At 39.1% G+C, this 22,611-nt stretch overlaps 1 protein-coding gene across 4 annotated transcripts in view; it reads right to left on the bottom strand.

Moving 5' to 3' along the window:
* PMS1 (PMS1 homolog 1, mismatch repair system component) overlaps positions 1 to 22,611 on the bottom strand; it is a 44,187-nt gene that overhangs the window by 20,706 nt on the left and 870 nt on the right. For 3 of the 4 annotated variants that reach the window (XM_036386460.2, XM_054515363.1, XM_036386459.2), the window contains exons 2-6: positions 21,037 to 21,183; positions 17,135 to 17,317; positions 15,103 to 15,205; positions 13,822 to 13,985; positions 2,459 to 2,575 (exon numbers count right to left, since the gene is read on the bottom strand). In XM_036386460.2, the coding sequence (XP_036242353.1) occupies positions 2,459 to 2,575; positions 13,822 to 13,985; positions 15,103 to 15,205; positions 17,135 to 17,317; positions 21,037 to 21,168 (699 nt within the window). In that variant the 5' untranslated portion in view covers positions 21,169 to 21,183. Of the gene's footprint in view, positions 1 to 2,458; positions 2,576 to 13,821; positions 13,986 to 15,102; positions 15,206 to 17,134; positions 17,318 to 21,036; positions 21,184 to 22,275; positions 22,309 to 22,611 lie in introns of those variants that run through there. The other variant, XM_036386458.2, reaches the window with a different exon arrangement.

Here is a 22,611-nt window from a genome sequence, read left to right as displayed (position 1 = left end):
ATCTGCTCATGTGCTCCCTTATTCCCTCCTGACCTTGGACCAAGCATTCTGTGCTAAAGCTGGCGTGTTCTGGTCAGCAACGTCGCAAAGAACCAAACACCACTGGTCAAATTAAAGAGGTGTCAAGTATCTGTTGGATGATTATCAGAAAACAACATGCAGCACTTTGAGATTTTATTCTGCAGCTTTAGCACATCCTCCCTCAATGTTCCTCTGTGCTTCTTTTTCTAATTCACAAATATTTGTACGAGTCTTTCACTTCCAACAATATTTTTATATACAGAAAACATTAAAACAAAACTGAAAGTCTCTAAATAACTCATTTAACAAGTTGACAGATTTAGAAATGGCTGACTGCTGTTACTATTTACAGCCATGCAGAATATCAGTATGCTCATTAAAAGTTATCTACAATTTATAATAATAGTCTTAGTAGAATTTTCATATATGAAAGTATATGAAGTATGCAGACAAAATTACAGAGACTAGAATATATTAATGAAACTTTGATTTCATACTAGATCAACTGTTTTCAAAATTAATACTTTAAAAAAACTACAACTTCTATATTCATTAAAATATATCTGTGACAGGTGGACAGCAGAATGCCTTTCTTTTATACTTATCTTTCTCCCAGTGGCACATGTAGCTGCTGAACAGCCTCCACAGGAAGACACTAGGGAAATTTCCTGTGTGAAAGTTTTCAGCCCAAATAAATCTATCCATTTACAAGACTGGGGATCTGAAAATTTTAAAAAGTTGTTTCAGTTCCTTATTTTCTTGGTTTTATTTTTATTTTACACATAGCTCCCAAGTTTGCATGCTCCAAAGCTAATTTGAAATGTGTTCCTGATTCATTCAGTGCCCATAATGGAGCTGTTTTAAAGAAGTCCAGTCTTTAAAATCCCTGGATCACTTGTTGAAGAAATTTTAACTCTGCAGTAAGGAACAGCAAGATTAGTTTTGTCTTCAGAGCAGACCCTGCAGCAAAGGAACAGGCAGCTACACAATGAACAAACAGGAGTTAAAAGAGTTAAAGAGCTGCCCTATGGTCTGTGTAGCAAACAAGAGACAGACTGAATGGGAAGGAAAAAAAGCAGTATATGCCTTGCCCTTAAATACCTGCTCCAATACCTGCACACAAGGGAGGAAAAAATGATTACACAGGCAACTTAACTCTGTCACTCCGTAGTGTTTGGCTGCCTAGTTTAGAAATGTCCACAGTTTCTGAACGTCAACATTGTGCATGGATCACTTATACACCTATAAATGATGCACATGGTATTTTACACACTATTTAGAGACAGAGAGAGAGATGGAATGTTCCCCAACTTCTATTCAAGGAATATGGATGCCTCACGATATAGCAGAGAAGTAATGTGAGAACCTAAGTGCCTCCTCCAAACTAGTCCCTTCTAGATACCCCCTCATCTTCCCTTTGGAGCCCCCTGCACGTGTCCTGGGGGCACATCCAAGCTACATTCAGGTAAGAATAGCTCTGGATGTTCAGTTCAGACATAAACAAATGAAACTTTGTAAAGTACAAGAAGTGTCTTTGCTTTGCTCCCCCTCATTCTACTGCATATATAAAAGCACTCTGGCAAACAAAGATTTAAGTCTGAATAATGCTATTAAGCTGCACATATAAACAGTGAGACCTTAAAATCTGAATAATATTACTGTGCACCATGCTGAATGCAGCACTGGTAAGTTGTGTCTAAGAGCCATTGTGACTTGACAGGGATTCATCTCATCCTGTCAAGGTTTACTACCACGTGATACAGGAAAATGCAGCTTACAAGGTTCAAAGGTAGCAAGATTCTCCTTTAATAAAAAATTTCTCCAACAAGAATGGAAGCAGAATAAAAAATTTTGAAAACATTAGACAAAGGAGGGTATCATGGAGAATTCCCTCATTTTCAGAAGGGGAAAAAGAAGCCAAGAACACAGAATTTTTTGAAAATTTTAAAGTGTTTAGTTGAAATACGTGTTTGGTGGAAGTTTTGCATAACTTGCCCTTCTAAGTATGTGTTTCCTTTCACTGCTCAGGTGCCCCCACTGAAACTGAGGGAATACTCTTTAGAGTACAAGGCTAAGAGGCCACAAAGATGAGAACCATCTAAATGCTCAGATATTAATGAGAGCACAACCTGCCTGTGGGCCTGGAATCCCGAGACAGCTCTGAGCAATCAGCAATTCTGCATTTGTCATCACAACTGTTTTTACTGCCATTTGATCAGTGCCACATGAGTCCTGACGAGGTGATTCTTGGAGTGGATTTTCAATCACCAAACCAATTAATTTTATAGAGAGGACAGTAATAGAATCAAATGCATTAATCAGATGTCAATCTGGAGACACACCTTCTTCTTCGAAGTCTCCTTCTTTTTGAGTATTTCTTTATCTCTCTTCATTGAGAGACCTGAAGTGAATTTGGGATAAGGAAGTTAAAACTCACCTCAGGATATTCGCAGCAGTGTTGAAAAGGTACCATACTGCTCATAACGGCTGTTCCCAGAACTGACATACAGGCCATTTTGTGATCTGATACCCTGGTCTTCTGCCAAATAACTGCCTGAAACAAATGGCACAGAGTCAAATTTTTGACATTATATTTGTTGAACTCATGTCATGTCTATGAACATGCATATGCAACTGCACTCACACTGTATATGTAACATTCTGTACCTTGACCCTCTGAAAATCACAACTTTCAGTGTTAACAGACTCGATATGGTACCTTTTGACACGTCTTCTCATACTCTGTTACTTATTCAGACACACAGCAATTGGAAAACTAAGCAAAGCTTGTATTCATGCATGTTTTGTGGCTCTTCTGGACTTCTGTACCTGAGGGCAACTGTTAAAAACCAAGTCAATACAAATATTACTTCTCCTCTTAGATATACAGCAGTGGGATTTGTGCTTTTCCTGAGCAGTTAAAGTATCTCTCACAGGCTGGTCAATATTTGAAAGTGGGGACTGCAATGTTTGAGTTACTTATACCAAAGAGCTTGTTTCAGTAGAAATCAGGCTATTAGCTGTCCATCCATAGCTCACATCTGGATACTCTAGGTCTGTGATAAGCCTGCCATTTAGAAAGAAAAGCAGTTTCTAAGGAACTATATATTAGGAAAGCAGTTATTTGTCCAATGAAAACTTTTACAAGTTAGAAGGATGAAGGACCATCTGCTGTATTAGCTACATGTCTTGAAATATAATTACAAAGACTTAATAAATACAGTAAGGCAATATGAACTGCAACTTGCAACAGAAGTTACTTGTCAAGTCTATTTATGCATACAGAAGGTATTACTTACTTTGGGAGGTGAAATTTTGTCTATCACTAATGAGAACTCCTATGCCAAATAGTCACAAATTTAATTCTGAATCTGCTGACTTTCTTTGCTGTGTATCAACAAAAAAAATGTTATCCTTGGTTGGTTTTCTGCTTCTAGGTAACTGAGACTGCTACACTCAGGTCCACTTCATTTTTGCCACTGTTAGCTGCCTGAGTGTATTCAAGGTTTTCCTTTAAATACAGAAGGAAAAATAATGCAGCATGTTGCACTTTAAATTGGATGTTACAGTGCTGTTGAAATTTATATTTTCAGTAGGTATCCAATAAATAGGTGTCCAATAAATTCAAAATAAGCTCACAGTATTCAAGTACATGCTGTTAAGTGAAAGGGTGGCGAGAGAGCAAAAAATACACAAGCACCCATCTCAAGAAATGCTATACATAGCCTTAAAATTCCACCTGTCCAGTGGAATATTTGCTGGCCTTCAGGGGTGAATTCCACAGAAGAACACAGTTCTCCTGGAACATGATATTCCCTTCCTACAGGACAGGTGGAATTGTAAAGCTTTGAGACTGTTGACCCTAAACTATTCCCCAGATCTTTAATTTTCCAGTTCCACTACATTCTGCAGCAATTGTGAAGTGGGGCTTTTTAGTCCTGCCTGAATGTAATTCATCTCCTACAGAGCAGCCTGACAGCCCTTTGCACATGCTGGATCATAGCTTGGTTATTCCACAGCGAGGTGAACCTCTCAAACATAAAACACAATTTACATCAGGGGGCAGGGAACAGAAAAAGGGGAGAAGTGAGTAAGGAGAGCCACAGGTTGGGTGTCCACAGCTCTGGCAGGGAGTACCCCCGTGCTCCAGAGCAGGCAGAGGTAAAGGACAGCCCAGGGCTGCCTCAGCCTCTCTCCTCTACACCTGCTCTAAGCCTCCTCAAAGACACTCTGGAGTGATGAAAGAATCTGTCCTCTTCTTTATAGCTCCTCTTATAAAACATATCCTGTACTGCTTCTATTTTAAAATTGATTACTTAAAATGGAAACAGAAAGTGCCAAGTGATTTTTTTCTTTACTGGATGTATTTTAAATTAAATGCATGTGACCAAACTGAGAAAGACACTTGTTACATGACTAACATAAACATCATGCTGTTTATTTTCGGGTATCCTAGTGTGATGCTGCAGGTACAGATATAAATCTTAGTTGCTGTTTAATGCAAGGTTATTACACAGCTTGACCTGCTAGAATGGCTGATACTCAGGACTTTGAAAAGATCACTTGAGTAAGGTGGTTTTAAGAAAGCTGTGGAAAATGAGAATTTATTAAATGCAAACTTGCTAAAAGTAGATACTGTAATAGGTTCAGATTAGTTTTTTAAATAGTCATATACTCACCAGATACTCAGTACTACAGACAGAATTTTAGGAAATAGTTATCACTGTGGGTTAAATTACAGTCACAAACTAGAGAGGCCATGCAACTCCTAAATTTCTATACTATATAAAGACAGAATAGAATGTGTATTCATTTCTAGCCCTGACTGCACATTATGAAGCAACAACATAGGAAGAGCTGGTAATTTACAGAAAATTATTTTTCTAGATTGCCCAGATGTATCAACAGGCATTAAAAAAATCAGAGAAACAATGCCTGTTCCGTTTCATTTATTTTGGAAAGTGTTGCCATGAGGTTCCTGCATTACCCTATTTTTCTAACCTTGCTTATACCCTTTAGTTTAGCTAAAAATACACCCCTCTCACACACCCCCCATATTTTTTCTAGGTCATATAAAGCGGGTGTCTAGGATGAGCCAAGGAAGAATCTGACTCTAGTCAGTATGATGATGCTGCAGAAACAGCCTACTCAAAGATATATTATTACATATGGCCCATCTTAGATTCTGCAAGAGCTAGCCAAATATATTCCACCTCTCTGCTTCATTGAAGGGGATTGCATGATCCAGATCTTTCAAAATGTCCTAATGAATATAAAATCTATTGCACATATGCAGAAGAAAATGATGTGGGTGTCTGTGTGTACCTATTCCTCCACCCCATGCAGCCCTAGGACACAGGCATAGTTTTTAGGAGGATGACAATGTACACTCCAACCTAAATGATTGTATGACTCCATGCACACACAGACTAGGTAGCTGTTATTTCAGGATGAACACATATAGTGCAGAAGGATTCCTTGAAAAATGTGTGAAGTGCAGAGAAAGAGTGTGCAACCTCTTCCCACTGGGGTCCCTGCCTATACAGGACTAGAGAGAATTAAGAGTTGCTCAGTATTTGTTTCTTGAAAGACCCCAAGGAAAGAACAGAGAAAAAAAAAAAGTTGATCTGCATCCCTAACCATCCTTTATATTTTAGAGTTTCTACCAGCAGCTACAGTGATTTGCAATCCCAGATAAAAGGAAAATCTTAATTAGAGGTGGGACCAGACACTGGGACCACGTTTCCAACTGCGGCTACTTCAGCACAATTACGATGCTGAGAGTTAAACCAGCTCATTTCATTTACCTTATTACTACATAATGGCAGTACACTTAAAGTAGAGTTTTAGTACCCAAACCCCACCTATTTTCTTTATTTCATGACAGTCATATTATTCACCCTGTAATAAGGTTTGGGAGTGTTCAAGTCTAGTTGAGCAAGCAGTTGTACATGAGCTGTAGGCTGGTAACGTAACTTGAGTTAGCTCTTTAGAAGAGAACTGCATTTCATAGTCTCTAGTTTTGTGCTACATGCTTCAAAAATCTTGTCACCCTGGCATCTGAGATCTCACTGCAGATAACTCTTTGGGCCAGTATGTTCCTCAGCTTCTTGACCTAAAACCTAATAGCCTATTAGGTTTCAATTGGAAGCATTGCTGCCTACCTGTTGAGAGTACACAAACAGGAACAAAACTAGGCAGCAATATCCCAAGACTGAATTGAACCCAAGGGAAACAAAACCACATCCTCCAATACTATATCTATAACCTCTTCATCTTAATGATGCACAGACACCCAGCTCCAAGGGCTGGCACACTCTGCAGTGGAAGAAAACTCATCTGCTAAGTTTAAAACTGATCAATGTGAAGTCCTCACCACATTCTTTAGAATGCCAGCCTTGAGAAGCGCTGCTGTTTTTCAGCTCCATGCCTTAACTGGTGTCCTGTTTTAAAACCAGTGGTAAGTTACCCTACTAAAAGGGAACCCTTACATAAACTGCCCTTGAAAACAGAAATCACAATTTTTTTTCAATTTAGCTTATTAAAAAATTAGGCAACTAATCAATTATTTTCCTAGATATTTTACACTCACCCCTAAGGAATCAGTTGCCCCCTCCATTTGTATATGATGCTGGGACAATTACCAGTGGAGATATAGTGCAGTACAGAAACTCAAGGCACCATTTTTCCCCTCATCAGATGCAGCTACATACCTGTCTATCCCATGGCATCACATATTAGAGCTATCAAGGGGATTTGTTGAAAGACAGTTACGTTCCACAGCACTGTTCATTCTACAAATTCCGGTGTATTCCTTAGTCAGATATCTCTTTCATGACACAAGAACATCCTCCCAACAAAAAGACTGTCTTGAGCATGACACAGTGGAGAAATGCTTGGATTTGGGAGTTAGGAGGTAAGTTAGGAGAGGAGCTAACAGATATTACAAGGAGCCAAGGATCTTCATCTGGTAACACCTGTCTTCAAAGCCTTTCAAGAATTCCAAAGACTCTTGAGAGTCACATGCTTTTTGATTGCTTTAATCACACATGTACAGCCACGGGTGTTCAGAGAACCTCATCCCCTCTTAGGACCAGGTGATCCACCCAGTGGATGAGGGGAAGGCTGTGGATAGAACCTTAACTTCAGTAAAGTTCTAGGCACTGTCTCCCACAGCATTCTCCTGGAGAAACCATGGCTTGGACTGGTGCACTCTTCTTGGATGCACCCTGTCTGGATGGCCAAGCCCAGAGAGTGGTAGTAAATGGAATGAAATGCAGTTGGCAACTCGTCACTACTGGTGTTCTCCAGGGCTCAGAATCAGGGCCAGGCCTGTTTAACATATTTTCCAATTATCTGGAGAAGGGGACTGAGTGTACCCTCAGGCAGTTTGCAGGCAACATCTAGTTGGGAGGGAGTGTTGATCTGCTGGAGGGCAGGAAGGCTCTGCAGAGGGATCTGGACAGGCTGAATTGATGGGCCAAGGCCAGTGGTGTGAAGTTCAACAAGATGAAGTGCCAGGTCCTGAACTTGGATCACAACCCCCTGCAGCACTATGGGCTGGGGGAAGAGGGGCTATTAAGGTGCCCACTGGAAAAGGACCGGAGGGTGCTGGTTGACTGCAGCTGAACATGAGTCAGTGTGTGGCCAAGAAGACCAATAGCATCCTGCCCTCTATCAGGAATAGTGCAGCCAGCAGGACCAGGACAGTGATCGTCTTTCTATACTCAGCACTGGTCACACCACACCCCATGTCCCGTGTGCAGTCTTGGGCCCCTCACTACAAAAAAGACATGGAGGTGCTGGAGTGTGTCCAGAGAAGGGCAGTGAAGCTAGAACACAAGTGAGATGAGGAGAGCCTGAGGGAGCTGGGGGTGTTTAGCCTGAGAAAAGGAGGCTCAGAGGCCATCTTATTGCTCACTACCTCACAGGCGGTCATAGCCAGGTAGGGTTCAGGCTCTTCTCCCATGCAAGCAGCAACAGCACAAGGAGAAATGGCTCAAGGTGCACCAGGGAGGTCCAGGTTAGGTGTTAGGAAAAATTTCTTCATGGCAAGAGTGGTTAGGCATTGGAACAGGCTCCCCTGGGAAGTGGTGGAGTCACCATCCCTGGGAGTGTTCAAACAATGAGCAGACGTGGCACTTCACAATGAGGTTTACTGGGCACAGTGGTACCTGGTCAAAGGTTGGACCTGATGCTCTTGGAGGTCTTTTCCAACCTTAATGATTCTCAGACTCTATGAAAAGGTTCTTTCCCTCAGAGGGTGGTTGGGCACTTAAACAGACTCTCCATGCCTGTGTTCACAGCACCAAGCATGACAGAGTTCGAGAAGCATTTGGACAACACTCTCACACACATGATGGGATTCTTGGAGCATCCTGTGCAGGAGCAGCAGTTGCACTCAGTGCGCCCTGTGGGTCCCTTCCAACTCAAGATATTCTAAGATTCTATTAGATTCCACTTCCCTAGCAGGAGGAAAAAACAAATAAAGCCTCCTAAACAATCAAACTACTGTCAACACCCAGTTTCCAACCCAAAACTGTGATTCAGAAAATGTACAACATCACAGTGAATTCTATTTAAACAAAGGAAGGTTTTAAAGCCCTTTGTAAAACAGCAGTTAACAAAAATAACATATATAACAGTGACAAAGTACATTGCTAAAGAAGAGGGAAAATTCCCATGCAGCTTTGGAAACATCCTTTTTTATCACGTACCTTTTTAAGCCGACAGTGTGAGTGCAAAAGCCTTGCAAAGGCACATCTCAGATTCTGCAATACACACCGCATATGTGAAACAGTAATTGTTTTGAGATTTTTGACATATACTGTGCTGTCATTTGTAAAAAGTGATGGATGAGAAACTGGAAACCTCAAGGAATTAGTAATAGGATATAAAGCATTTCACCTCTGGGTCACCAGTTCAAATTCAATCAGGTTGGTAGTGACCAAAAGTAGTTACCATCTGGCAGCTGTTCTCTGGCTGATGTAAATTGAGTTGAGGGTCTCAGCGCATTTCCTAGTGGACAGGTGTCCTCAGCACAAAAAAACACCATAATTAACTCTCTGTTTGGCTTTCTCAGCAAAGCCACTGAACAACGAATAGAAGGAAAGACTGAGCTGTATTCCAGGTTAGAATGGAAGCATGCTGGCTGCAGAGCACTGCAGATTCTTAATCATAATTCCTCTTTATATTTTAAGACACACAGATTAGGGAGGGATTTCATTCATCATCATTACATTAAACAGAGTAGCCTTTCCAATTCAAGATAGAGTTTGTGTGCTGCTATTTCTGTTCAGTTCAGATTTTTTTTTAAACATGCAGTTACAGCAGACTTTGGAAACACAATGAATGAATGCAAAGTATACTGCCATTATTAAAAATGGTAAATTTACCCTAACGCACTCCCTCTCTAAAAATCCAGACTTATTACAGAAGACAGGGACACAGAAATAAACCCTGGATTTGGATTATTTCATACAAACTGGTGGTTAAGATTATGCAACTTTGGAAAATAGAGGAGACTTACTGTAAAGAAAACAAAGATGGCATCCTTTAAGTCAACACCACTGACGAAAGAGGTTTTGGGGAAGACACTACTCACAGTTATTACAAGACTTTTTAAATGGACTTTGCATCCAAAAGTTCTGACTCATGACTCTCTTAAGAAACAAACAAGAAACTGTTTTAGGCAGAACTGCGTGTGACCAAGCTTCAAATGTTATGTGTGAAAAACACTGGGAAAAAAAATTCACTTATGCCAAGTTTTCCACAACAGGAACTGGAAAATTTACTGAGCCTACTTATGGTCCATCTGTACTTTGCACAAGACATGGGACCACTTGTGCACCCTATGACCTGCTGATAGGCACCATCTAAACCATCTGTTGCTGAATTTTTTTGGCTCTACTATATCTAATATTGTTAAAATAAGTATAGCTCCTGGATGCCCGTGCTCATTTTGGCATTTGTGGAATAAAGACAACTGAAACAGAATTAAAGCATTCCCTATCACCAGTCTTAGAAAACACTGATGAAATACCCTTTTATTTCTTCAACATCAGTGGTTTATAGAGCCTGAGCTGAGGGCTACTGGTATTAAACAGAGAAGAGTGTGAAAACTGCAGTTCTAGAGAAGAGCTGGAACTACTAAAAGCTGTGTTTTACCACCTTGGGTAAAACACAGCCAGAGCTCACAGGTTGCTAGAACACAGCATTTGGGGCTGAAGGGTTTGAGGCAGTTTAAGCAGTAGCTGACTTTGAAATGTTCTTAACACGCCTTCAGATAACATTAACTTTAAATAAACTTGCTGAATACTCATGTAAATTATTTCCATTTGGCTGTCTCATTATTCAATATGCTTTCAAGGAACATGGTGATGAAAGAAGAAAAATACCTCTTTCTAACATAACCATACTGGCAAGAGGATCAACATTATCAGTATTCAAAGAATGTCTTGGCAGGATAAACCTTCATAAAAAGAAGGAGCACTAGCTAATCCAAGTTGTCAAAATAGCAATAGTACCTCAAGGCTTGATCTGCAAAGTGATTCATTATTTATTGCTAATGCAAACAAAACATTCTGAGCAGAAACAGCAATTGACTGTTTCCTATCTTGGAAAGCAACTGATGGAGACTCCACAATAAATAAATCTGAGGAGGAATAGAGAATATCTATTTTCTTACCCACTAAAAATCAACCAAAGGCTGGATGAGGTGGTTCTTTTCTGTGAAGAACCACACTTAACAGCAATCGATATTTTCCAAACTAACACAGACATGAAATGTAGGAAGAAAAAAAAATTTCTGGAAATGTCATTCAAAAGCATAAGACACACACCTTTTGAAAAAACTCAATCAGACATGGTGGAAATTCACTATGCAATGTAGCATGCATGCTAAAACCACCTATACTTCAGCAGCTCAAAATAAGTTTCTGCTGGAATTCATCAGGCAAGCATTTTCAGATGCCTAACCTCAGCTTCAGCCTTACTCATTCCTCCCCAATAAAGCCAGGGCTATGCTTTCACAGAATCACAGAATAGTTTGGGTTGAAAGGGCCCTTGCAGATCTCTGGATCCAACTCCCCAGCCATGGGCATGTTTCTCAAGACCTGCTGCTCAAACCCCATCCAACCCACCATTTTCCTTCAACTTCATATAAAATACAGGGCTGTAAAAACTGGGGAGATTTGGTTTTCCTGGGGGAGGGTTGTTTTTAGTTTTGTTCTCTGGCATGGCTTTTTTTTTTTTTTTTTAAGTATCGGTTTTGTAATTTATTTAGAAAACTTCCTTGAAATACATTTTTATTTACTTTTCTCACTTACTATATTTTCTAGTCTTTCAATCCATCTTTCTTTGTCTCCTACTGTAATATTTAATCTCTGCTATCTTCTTGCCCTTTTAAGCCCAGGAACCTGACTGTACTCTCAAGGTGTACCTTCTTCCATTGCAACAGAAAGTACTGGTTCAGCCTCAAGAATTTGGGATCCTAACAAGTCCTCTGAATAACTGCATATACAATTTGTCTTTTAAATGAACACATCACCTATGAGTTACATAAAAAAATAAAGCTATTCTAAGAAGTTGATTCTTTCTTCTAGTATATTTCTAACAAAAATATAACAAACACACAAATAAAATCACCAAGGACACTGTTCAGCAGAGTATTACTATAGCACAAATATGCTGTAGTGTCTGTATGGAAAAAACACTTTCCTGATCCAAATTGGCTATTGTAATGACAACAGTATTTAGCATATAAAGGCAAAAGAAGTAAAGAATATTCACATTCTGTGATAATCTAAAACAAATGCACCACTGACCGTACTGCAAGTTGCTACACACTGGAAATTCAGAATTTCAAATCTTTTAAAAGATGTGATACAACAGACGACTTTTTATTTTGCACGGAATGCCAACAGCAGTAGAAAGACAGGAATCTGAATACTAACTTTATAAAGCTTAGTTCAGTTTTTAACTTTCAGACTATATTAAAGTATCTCCACATGCACAGAGACAGACCACACTTTCTGTCTACTTAAGCCTTTAATTTTCCTGTCTCAGTAATGGCTACTGAGCGACCTCTTGTGATGAAACGTTTGAGCACGTTCTCACTTCTTTTCCTCTTTTTAAAAAATAAATTAAATGAACAAAAGGCTGGCAGTGCAAAATGTAAAATACAAAAAACCAGCATCATCTTTATCATTACAATGAATTAAACTTTTTTACCCATTCATATAGTCCCTAAAATTGGGTATTGAAGAATGTACCTCTGAAGCTAATAAGTGAGGTTCCAAAAATCCACAATTTGCAATGGCAACTATCATGCCACCCTTCACACCATTTTTGCAGGAAGTGTTGGGAAAAATACATGTAATCACCTTTTTGGACCTTACTGCCACTGTATTAAAACAAGCAGAGAAAAACCACCCCAAGATACTCAATACTCTGATCAAAGGGATGAAATCAAAATACCATAAAGGAAATAGCATTTGTGACTTGTTGAAGAGGGCAAAAACAAACCACCAAGAAGACAAAATTAGTTTTATTGACCAACATCAGTATTGTGAACCACTGGTAGATATGTCAAGGAGCTCAATACAGTCTTGGAGGCAGACACTCCCCAAGATGTCTGGTTTCAAATTCTCAGTGATCTCAATGAAATAAGACTGCAAGTAGCTACTCTTTCTCAGCCTTAAATACTGATTCTGTAGCCAGCTTTAGTTTTTCACAGTATCTACACAGTGATATTTAAAAATACATACATAAATACAATCAAAGCATGTTAAACATGTCCAGAAGAGCAAGGGAAATCTCTTGTCATTTCAGAAAAGTACAGTGCCTTTTCCTACTCCCACTGCAAAGGAACTGAAGTGTGAATGTTTGATAGATGGGGTAACTGATCAAGTCTCAGTGAGCATGACAATATCAACAAACAGCATTATTGTACAACAGGAACAGAATTGCTGAGGGATCTGGCCACGAGATGTCACTCTCTACTTTGTGGCAACTTGGAAATTCATTAGCACAGCCTCCCCCTCGGAGGTGTAAAAAGCCAGGGTACAGCCAATGAAATCTGTTCTGTTAAATTTGGGTCAGGTTAAGGGGAACTGCCCAACATGTCATTTCTATAGCTGTGATGTAGAAGTCCCATTCAGCATGCAGTGAAGTCAAAGTAACCTCCAAGTAACCCCTGCATTCATCCTCCCAAGTTTAACCAAGAGCAACAAGGTCAACTAAATGTTCTTCTTCTAACACGTTACTGTTCTTACACCAACGACACTAATTGTTTTGAACTTTCCAGCCTTTTTAAACAAGATCATTGTCATGTACTGAGCTCTTATGACTCAGAATACAGCAAGCTGCCTGTATGAACTATAGTTTCTATCCAGGTAGACAGTCTAAAATAGTAAGTTTTGCAAGTTTTTTCAGGTGGCTTTGGTTAACACTTTATCAGGCCCGTGGTCTCATAAGATCTCACATGGTTTGCAAAACATCACCACCATCTTTACTAATCACTAGCATGTAAAATAATTTTTATACTTCATATGTCTAGCCAGGCATCTCCTGCAAGAGACCAAAAATACCTGAGACTGAGTTTTAGGAGCTTAACATCAAAATTTGTAGCCATTATAAATATACACCTATGAAAGGATAAAGTAAGTGGAAGTGCAAAACAAAGCTATGATGAAAGAAAAAATTTAGGAATGAAACATTTTGTGTAAGTATCACATGAACTGCATGGGTTCATCAGAAACTGATTCTTAAGACAGTTGACAGAAAAAACCTCATTATTACCTTATTATGTGTTAATGTTATCCTCAGGTCTGGTTTTATGATACCATATGCTGTCAGTAGGTCTTGGACTTTTTTCAGTTCTTCCTTGCATTTTCTATTTGTTGAGTAAAACTGCTTTCTTACAGGAAGATTCTTAAACAAACTTAGGACTGTTACTGTAGTACCTGCAAGAAGGTGATAAAAAATAAAGCAGAAATTACACTGAAAGCAAATCAGTGACTGGATATTGAGGATACTATTTTTACTTAAACAGACATGTTTGTATGCTGCTACACTAAATCAGGTTATTAGCATGAGAACAAATATGCCAAATTACCAATCATTCCCCCCCCAAAAGGTATCTCAAGACTTTTGATTCTTCTCCTTTATTTAGAGTTATGACTGCAGCATTAAGCTTTCTTTCATACAAATTAACAACAGCAAGAACCAGCACTAATTAAAGCTGTCTCAATGCATAAGTTAGCTTTCATTAGCAAAATGATTAATTTAAAGACTAGAATCTAATCACACATATCTGGAGGCAAAGGAACACTGTGCTTCATTAAGGGCCTTCACAAGCATTTGCTTTAGGGAAGCACCTGAAGTGCCAAATACCTCTGCTCAAGGTACAGTACACAGTAGGAGGAGGAATATTCATCTACCAACACAACCACATGAATTCCTAGCCCATAAGGATATTGCAAAGCATTAGATATCTCAGAGAATTCAACAATTTCAATGAAAGACACGGCATTGCAACCTGCAGGTGTTCTGGCCGTGGAAAACACTATACAGTGTAAATCTTAAAAAGAATCCTTAGTAAAAATTAGGTACATACTCTTCCTGCAGGTTAGAAAGAACTGTGACTTTGCCTGGTCCTACAGCCACGCTGCTTCCAGCAATTCTTATGTATGGCAGCAGGGCAAGTCTCCCTCCTTTATGCAAGGATTTTGCTACATACAGAAACATTATTTTGGTCCTGAAGAAATCTCTCATATACTTACACAGACTAGGAGCATTTAATTTTTACAGGTTTTATTTCCCCTGTCAGCTTGAAGAAGTGAGTCAGAGAAGGAGAAACTAGTTTATAATTACAATCTAGAACAGCTTCCAAGAGGTATAATTTCTTACGCTATGACAACACATTCTCAGCTGACAGACACAAGGCATGAAAGGTTTACAGCTGCAAAGATTTCATACTCAGCCTTTAAGTACCCAACAGGTATTTCAACATCAGATAGAGCCTCAGAGAAACACAAAATACACCTGTCACCTTGCAACACCAGAACAGTGATAGCCTACCTTGCCCAAGATGGGAAGGCTTTTTAGAGGTTACACGTCCATTGCTATCCAAAGCATACTGAATGCTAAAATCATCAGCAGCTGTCTTTGTTGTGACCAAAACCTGAAGAGAGTGATGTAAAAAAACCTATGTTAATCAGAGATAGACAAAGTTCAGAATGAGCTTAGATAAGCTTTGCTACCACACTCACCACACCAATCTGTTACTTTAGTCACCATAATTACATTTAATTAGTTTATAAAATTTCTCTTGAACAGGTATTTCTTACAGGCACAGAAACATTCAGCATTATTCTGCATGTTTCCTGCCATTTAACTAAAAGCATTTCTATCATGCTGATTCACAAAGCACAGCAATTCCTGCTACCTACAACACACACTGCTCTATCTTCTATGCTAGCACAGATTAAACAAGCTTTATCAATTGACAGTTCTGCATTTTTACCCTCTGTGAGATAAACACATTATGACAAATTCATGTGAGATTCCACAAACTTAAAGACTACTCTCAAACAAACAATATATTTTCTTTCCACACCTAAACATATCTGGCAATCAGTCACAGCAAGTTTTGTAAGCTATTAAGGTAATTCACAGATTGCTTTAGCAAGAGCAGTCATAAATCAGAGTTCAGTTACCAACACTGTGACTAACAGAACCACTGCCCTTTAACTACCTGGAAGACACAGTTTAACACACATACAGAGTTTCAGGATATTTTGGTTTATTTTAGTGTCTCACATGAATCATTCAGCATTCAGTCATGCCCCTGGAGAGAAAAACAATAATTGATTAACTGGGAATTACAGTATTGCAGACCTACTTTAGCCTACTTAAGGGCCAATAGCAAAGTACCTTCAAACTGAAATTTCAGGGGGCAGTTTGAGTAGGCAGAATACAATTAATGCCAGGAGTGTTAATTAACACAATTACTGATACAAGGAGTAATACTTATTAAAGCCTTCATACACTCAGGCCACCTCCCATCTCTTATGAAACGTACCATAGAGCTGATTAGAAGCTCTGAACAGATGGATTCTGCTCTGAGAGCTCATTAGAAGGAACCAATGATTGAGGTCTGTCATCATCTATCAAAACACCAACACTTTTGATAGTATCTTTGGAAATCTCCATCCAAATACACAACCCACTCCTGCTTAGTGCAATGTGAATGCACCCCAAGGTACCAAGGAGTGAAGCTGTACCATCATCTCTCCTGAGCTCAACAGCTGATGGTTCCAACCAGACACAGGCTTTGGTATCTTCCTGCATGATCTAATCTTCAGCAGACTTGCACCAAAAACATGGCCTTGGTGCAGCATGAATTCAGAAAAAGAAAAACATCTGGCAGATGCTGTGCCTTCAGCAGCCTGAACACCTTTCAGATGGTTTTGAACAAACATATTTACTTTTAGCCAACAAGTTAAGTAGCAAATGTCAGTACACTGCCAATCCTCTTAATACAAACACGTGGCTCAGACTCAGCTAGGTCAGGTAGCAGGTTCCTGTTTACTCACAGGGACAAAGTTTGTGCAACTGCAGTCACATACATGTCAAAGAGCAATAAGGAGCCCAGCAAGATCTCATGACTGCTGATCACCTAGATAAGAAGGCAGAAATCATTACTGCAATGATGGCAATGTGGGCCATCAGTTCCCTGAAATGACTTCTCCTGGCCATCACCTGCTGCTCCTTTCTTGATCTACTCTAAATCAAGTAGCAAAGCCAGCCATACTCTTTGACATGATACTCCCTGACACAAAAGGAAAGAAAATACAACACAATCTGTCTGTTACCTGTTCTGACTAAGCAAAATAAACAGAGCACTGTGTGACAGAAAGGCAGGACTGACACAAACAAGAAATTTCTATGACATGGCTTCAGGGGCTGGGGAGAAAAGCAGCCTACACAAGCACATCCCTGGCAAGTCACTGGAACATTTAAACTCTTTGCACAGAATAAAACTTCCATGAACACATACAGACAACAAAAATCATAACACAAAGGCTCCACATCTATTGCAAGTGCTCACTTCTGATATGCTGCAGATCGATCCCAAAGCTTCCCCACGGAAGCCGTATGTTGTCAGCCTCTCAAGGTCCTCAGAAGAGCTGATTTTTGAGGTGTAGTGTTTGATGGCCATAACTGGGACATCATCAACCTTGATTCCGCTGCCATTGTCTCTTACTTCTATTTTGCTAAACCCGTAATTCTCCTGAAAAAAGAACAAAACATGAAGGAGCAGTAAAACATCCAAATTAATTAAGAGGTAATTTTGAAGCAGCTAAGGTTACAGTTTCTAACTATCCATACAGAAGTGGAAGCTTTGCTTGTTTGGAGGAACTGAGCAACCATTAAATGTCTCTGTTTAAGGAAAAAAAAAGAGAAGGAAAAATACACCATGTTAGGATAACAGTGATGGTTTCTCTAATTAATAACATAATTCATCTCCTGTGATTTGGAAACAGCAAAACCCAAAAGGAGACCTATAGCTGGAAAGCTGAAGATGTTTTTGTCTCTTTTCACTTCTCTTACCTACTTGGTATCGATTTTTTGAAATCACTTGAATGCAGCTCTGCATCCACTGAATGCAGCAGACCCTCACTTCACACCATTTTCAGTTTCAATTTTGATTGATGTGATTCCATTACATTTTCTAAGTTCTGCTTTCCAAGTTCAATACCCAGAAGCTGAAATTCTAATGTGGGGCAAGGCATGAATTGTAAGAGTAATAAAAAACCCTGTAAAGAGATACAGTATTTTACAAAAGAAGTAAAGGTTCCCAGAGGCTCTTTTAAAACAGCATTCAATGAAGCAAAGTTCAATTTCTGTGATTTACCTTTACTTACATGTAAGGCATATTTTACTGAATTCCAGTTTAAATATGTCATTCCAGTAAGCACCAGCATAAATATGGTAAAATTCTGAAGCCCAGATATTTACAACAGCTAAATAAAAGATGAAATTTAGGTTCCGTAACATCTCAAACAAGTGCAGGAAAAAATTCTTCTTTCCAGCTACACTATAGTCTGCACAAGTGAGCAGCCCCCAGAGGAATCACAAGCCAGGAAGAGAAAGTAATCAGAGCTGCAGGATCACTAACTAAGCTTCTTCCACAGAAGCAAGGCTGGCTCTTTGAAAAGATTATGATGCAACACACAAAAAAAATGTGCTGTAGTGTGTAATACATCCAGGTGACCTTACAATTAGTTTTGCTTAGAAAGATTGTCTTAAAACAGTGGCTGCCGTCACTGATGCTGGACAGAGCATGTGATGGTGATCACTGAAAGCAGGCTGATTAAACAGAACAAACTTTGCTGTCCTACCTGGGCCTATGCTGAAAACAGTTATGAAAAATTATAATGTACTCTCATTATAAGGTTGTAAAAATTATAATGTACTCTCACAAGGTTATTTCTTGAAGTAAAAAAAAAAAAAAGATGCAGGGATCTAAAGAAACCATCTGCATTCACACATAATCTGATTTAGGAAACATCAAAAGCCTCTGAGGTAGGCTCAGAACCACAATACACAAAAACCAACAGACATATGGGTATATTTCACTTTCTGTTTTAATGAATGGTGCAAAAGCTGTCTTCAGGTGAAAAACAATGCTTTTGCTCATGTTTGGGTCAACTTGCTACTGGACAGCAAAACAGAACTAAGCAATACACCTCAACTGAGCACAAAAACACATAAGGAAATAGAGGCAGGAAACCCTCTACCCTGCTGCTGTATCTGCTAATGAAAGGTATGAGAATTTTACAATGACTCCCTATTTTCTAATTTTTACCTTCTGACCAGTTAGTTGTTTAAGAAAAGTGAGATTTATCTTGAATCAAAATGTTACATAAATGATTCTCTCTTTCTCTTTTAATCTTATTAATTTTTACTTTTGTGTGTTTTATGTAAATATTATGTAAACATAATTAAACTTTGTATTTTGTAACACCTTCCTTCATGAGCTGAATCTTACCAAGGTTATGAACCCATGAAATGTTTCAGTTGCTCTGCCAGGTCACTGATGCCAATCAGTATGATTCAGCTTTGGTACACAGTGCAAAGATGCCAAATAACATCACCTATGGCCAATCAAGACTGAAACACCAGCCAAAGCTTCCCACTACAGTTCACCACTGCCATGACTCTTATCTGAGACCCATTCCATCTGCAGGTTAATTCCTGTCTGTCTGTCTGTCTGTCAAAAAGGAATTGTTATCTTTGTTCAAGCAAATTGGATAAACTATGCCCTCCTATTCCATCTGAAAAAGATTAAAACAATGAAAATGCTGCAGCTTCAGGCAAAACCCATCAAGCTGTAAAATGGAATTTCAAAGTTTCTCTTCTCTGTTATGGTTTTGAAGTAATCCAGAATTAATGTGGTCATGGACCTCTATTACATGGTCAGAGTTATTTTAATTTCCCATTAAAAAATACCAGAAAAAATCCATTGTTTTACAGTATTACTGTCTAGAGTTGTACAGAGTGCAGATTTTCTCCTCTCCCCTATTACCCACAGAAGAACAATCATCAAATTTCTTTTAATTGCTGCCAACTTGCATAAAGCCATGTTTGTTTGTTTGGAACTACAATGTTTTGGATTGGGCTGGACTGACACAAGAATGTCAGAGTAGTATAGATGACCCATGCACTGAAAATGGTTAAAAATGCTCTTTTTCACTGGGATAAAGCTGGTTACTGTGCTGTGAAACCCACACTAGTTAGAGGGCTCTCTCCTCTGCAAGGTTTGTTCCAACCATTCTGGAACACTCCAACACCTTTCTGTTCACTCCTTGCAGCTACTGATCAGCTCCCAGGATCTGATCCCAATACCCTGCACCCCCAAAACTGTGTACACACTACTCACTTTGGAGTTACTCAAGAAGCAAGACACTCTGCAATCTGAATATTGAGAAGACAGAGATTATGAGAGGCCATAGCAAAGACAGAACATCTTCAGCTCACTCAAAGTAGTAAAGCAGTAACAAACAAGTTCCTTGGCACCTACAGGAAAACATTCTCACATGGAACAACTCTAGACTCATTCAGAAAATACAGCAGACATGGTCAAGGAAACAAGGAGAAATTGAATTGCCCTCCAAGTTAAGAGCATTTGTCTACCAGTTAATTCAAGAATATCCTATGCATCCACTGTTATTTGCAGAGATATTGGATACTATCCTGAATACATACATTTATACAGGATATAGTAACACTTCTTTCTTACTAAGCAGGAGATACTGCTACTTTACAGCTGCTGACAAAAGACTGCAAAAGCAGAAATAGGCCAGCAAGAGGAGCTGAGTAGTTACCCATTTCACCCAATTTGTTGAGAAAAAAGGCTCAAATTCTTTATTAAAAGTAGTATTTTCTATTGTCAGAAACTATCCCTGAATGACATGTCAACTTTTTTGAACAGCTTATAAACATAAAGAGTTAGAAGTAGCCAGAGTTCACCATGCTAATTAGACAGGGTAGTGATTTGTATTACAAAAACATCTTTTGTTTTGAATGGCCATCAACCTTTTCCACTTTTTACCTTTCTCTATTTTTACCTTTCTTACAATACATTGTAATGAGAATTAAATATGTCAGCCTGACAGTAAACCTAAGTCAAACATCTTTTAAAACAGGCTATTAGTCAGAAAATACAAATTTTAAGTAGGAAAAGAAGGATTAAGAAAGCTGGCAGTTTTTTCCCCACAATACACTCAGAAACACAAATATGCCTTACTGTTCCAGAGCAGGGCCTCAAAAACACAAATGGAAACTAATTTTGTACCATTTTTACTTGAGGTAAAAATATATACATATAAATATATAATAATCATTGCCATTCCCCAAATCACAATAGCCTAAAAAAACACATTTGCAGTGGAACAATTTTCTTGGCATCTTACTTTATATCCAATTCTTTCTGAGAAAAAGACTTACCAGTTTAATATCAATGCCTGTAGCACTGGCATCCAAGGAATTTTCTATCAGCTCCTTCACCACACTGACAACTGAAGTAATCACCTGAGAACTTGAAAGGAGCCGAATTGTCTCTCCAGGCAGCTGTTTCATGGTGCAAAGATTCAACTGCACAGAAAAATAACAGAAAAAGAATGTAAAAGGAACACTACAATTACACATTTCTAAGAAACTGTTTCACAGGAACTTTGAAATGTAGAAAAACACAGCATTATGGCTGGAAAGTAAAATTTTCAAGTTCCAGTAGGGCCCAGCTTCCTTTGCAGTCAATAGGAGTTGGGAGAGAAATGGGGAAGCAACACACTGGTGCTGAGTAAAAGCCATATTCAATGGCAATGGGATCTACTGGCAAAAATAAAAACCAAACCCAAAAGAGTTCTCCATTATAGTCTTGCCTCTCTGATCTGATGTACTGTGTGCCCTCAGGCAGGGCATTTATTTCTATGTCACTCTATCGCTTGAAAATGAAGACGCCTTAGAAACCAGTGGAGATTTCTTTTTTTAATTATTGGAAATACAAAGAGTTATAAAATTATTGCTATATTATAGAGACACTCTCCCATGAAGACTGTACACTGATCTGTGAATTTTAGCATGCATTTCTGTTTAAGTACCTACATTGACACAAACAGCCAAGCCCCAGGAAAACTGCTTTGCTGATCCTTGTAGCTTGCCACAAAAGAATTCAACCACAGTTTTATATGCATATGAGAGAGGCAGGGGAATGGTTCAGACAGGTTTCTTCTCTGGTTTATGTTATATAATGCTATTTACACTGAAAGGCAAACAATCCTGGCAGTCCTGGCTTTCCCATTGATTCAGTCCAAAGTATCTGCTGAAGAATACAGACTGCACACTCAGCACCTGCCCCAAGGATATGAGCACACATGGAGGAATGGAACAAACACAGATTTCCTCCTGACACAGCCAGGTCCTGGTGAGAGATTGCAGCCAACACCCCTGAGCATCACTGCCCTGCAGGGTGTATGCAGCTGATACAACAATTACAGGACATTTCTCTGCCTCAACATCCTTCTAAAGACAGCTACTCTTTAAACATAAAAGACAAAGTAAAAATGTGGTTACTTGGCTTGGGGGGGGCGGCAGGGGGAGGAAGTACAGTGTTGTTAAGTACAAGCAGCACTGAAACTTTTCTAGGAACAGCTACAAAGGCGGTTTCTCTTTATTATTGTTATTTACATTGCAAAGGCAGTTTGCCTTTCAAATGTGGTAAAAAGGATCCGATGAATCGTTCTTCCACCAACTGGAAAACAAGAGGAGCAGGAGAACACGTGTATTGCTGAAGACGAGCCGATGTTAATATCATATACACGTGTTCAGAGAGGCCGATTTTGAGGCATTCATGCACTGTACAGAACTCCTGTGTCAAGTGTTTCATAGTTTACTCATGGGAGTAAGTCAGATGGGAGCTGGATGTCTCTCCAGACACTGACTAAGATACGGGAGGATCTTAAAACAAAAACGCTGGAGACCTCAAAGACAAATTTTCTATGAGGTGTGACTGATGCAGGCAGC

Source organism: Molothrus ater, chromosome 7, assembly GCF_012460135.2.
Source record: "Molothrus ater isolate BHLD 08-10-18 breed brown headed cowbird chromosome 7, BPBGC_Mater_1.1, whole genome shotgun sequence".
In the NCBI taxonomy this organism is placed as follows: domain Eukaryota; kingdom Metazoa; phylum Chordata; class Aves; order Passeriformes; family Icteridae; genus Molothrus; species Molothrus ater.
Note: the sequence above shows the minus strand (reverse complement) of the source record. Positions and strands in the feature narration are given on the sequence as shown.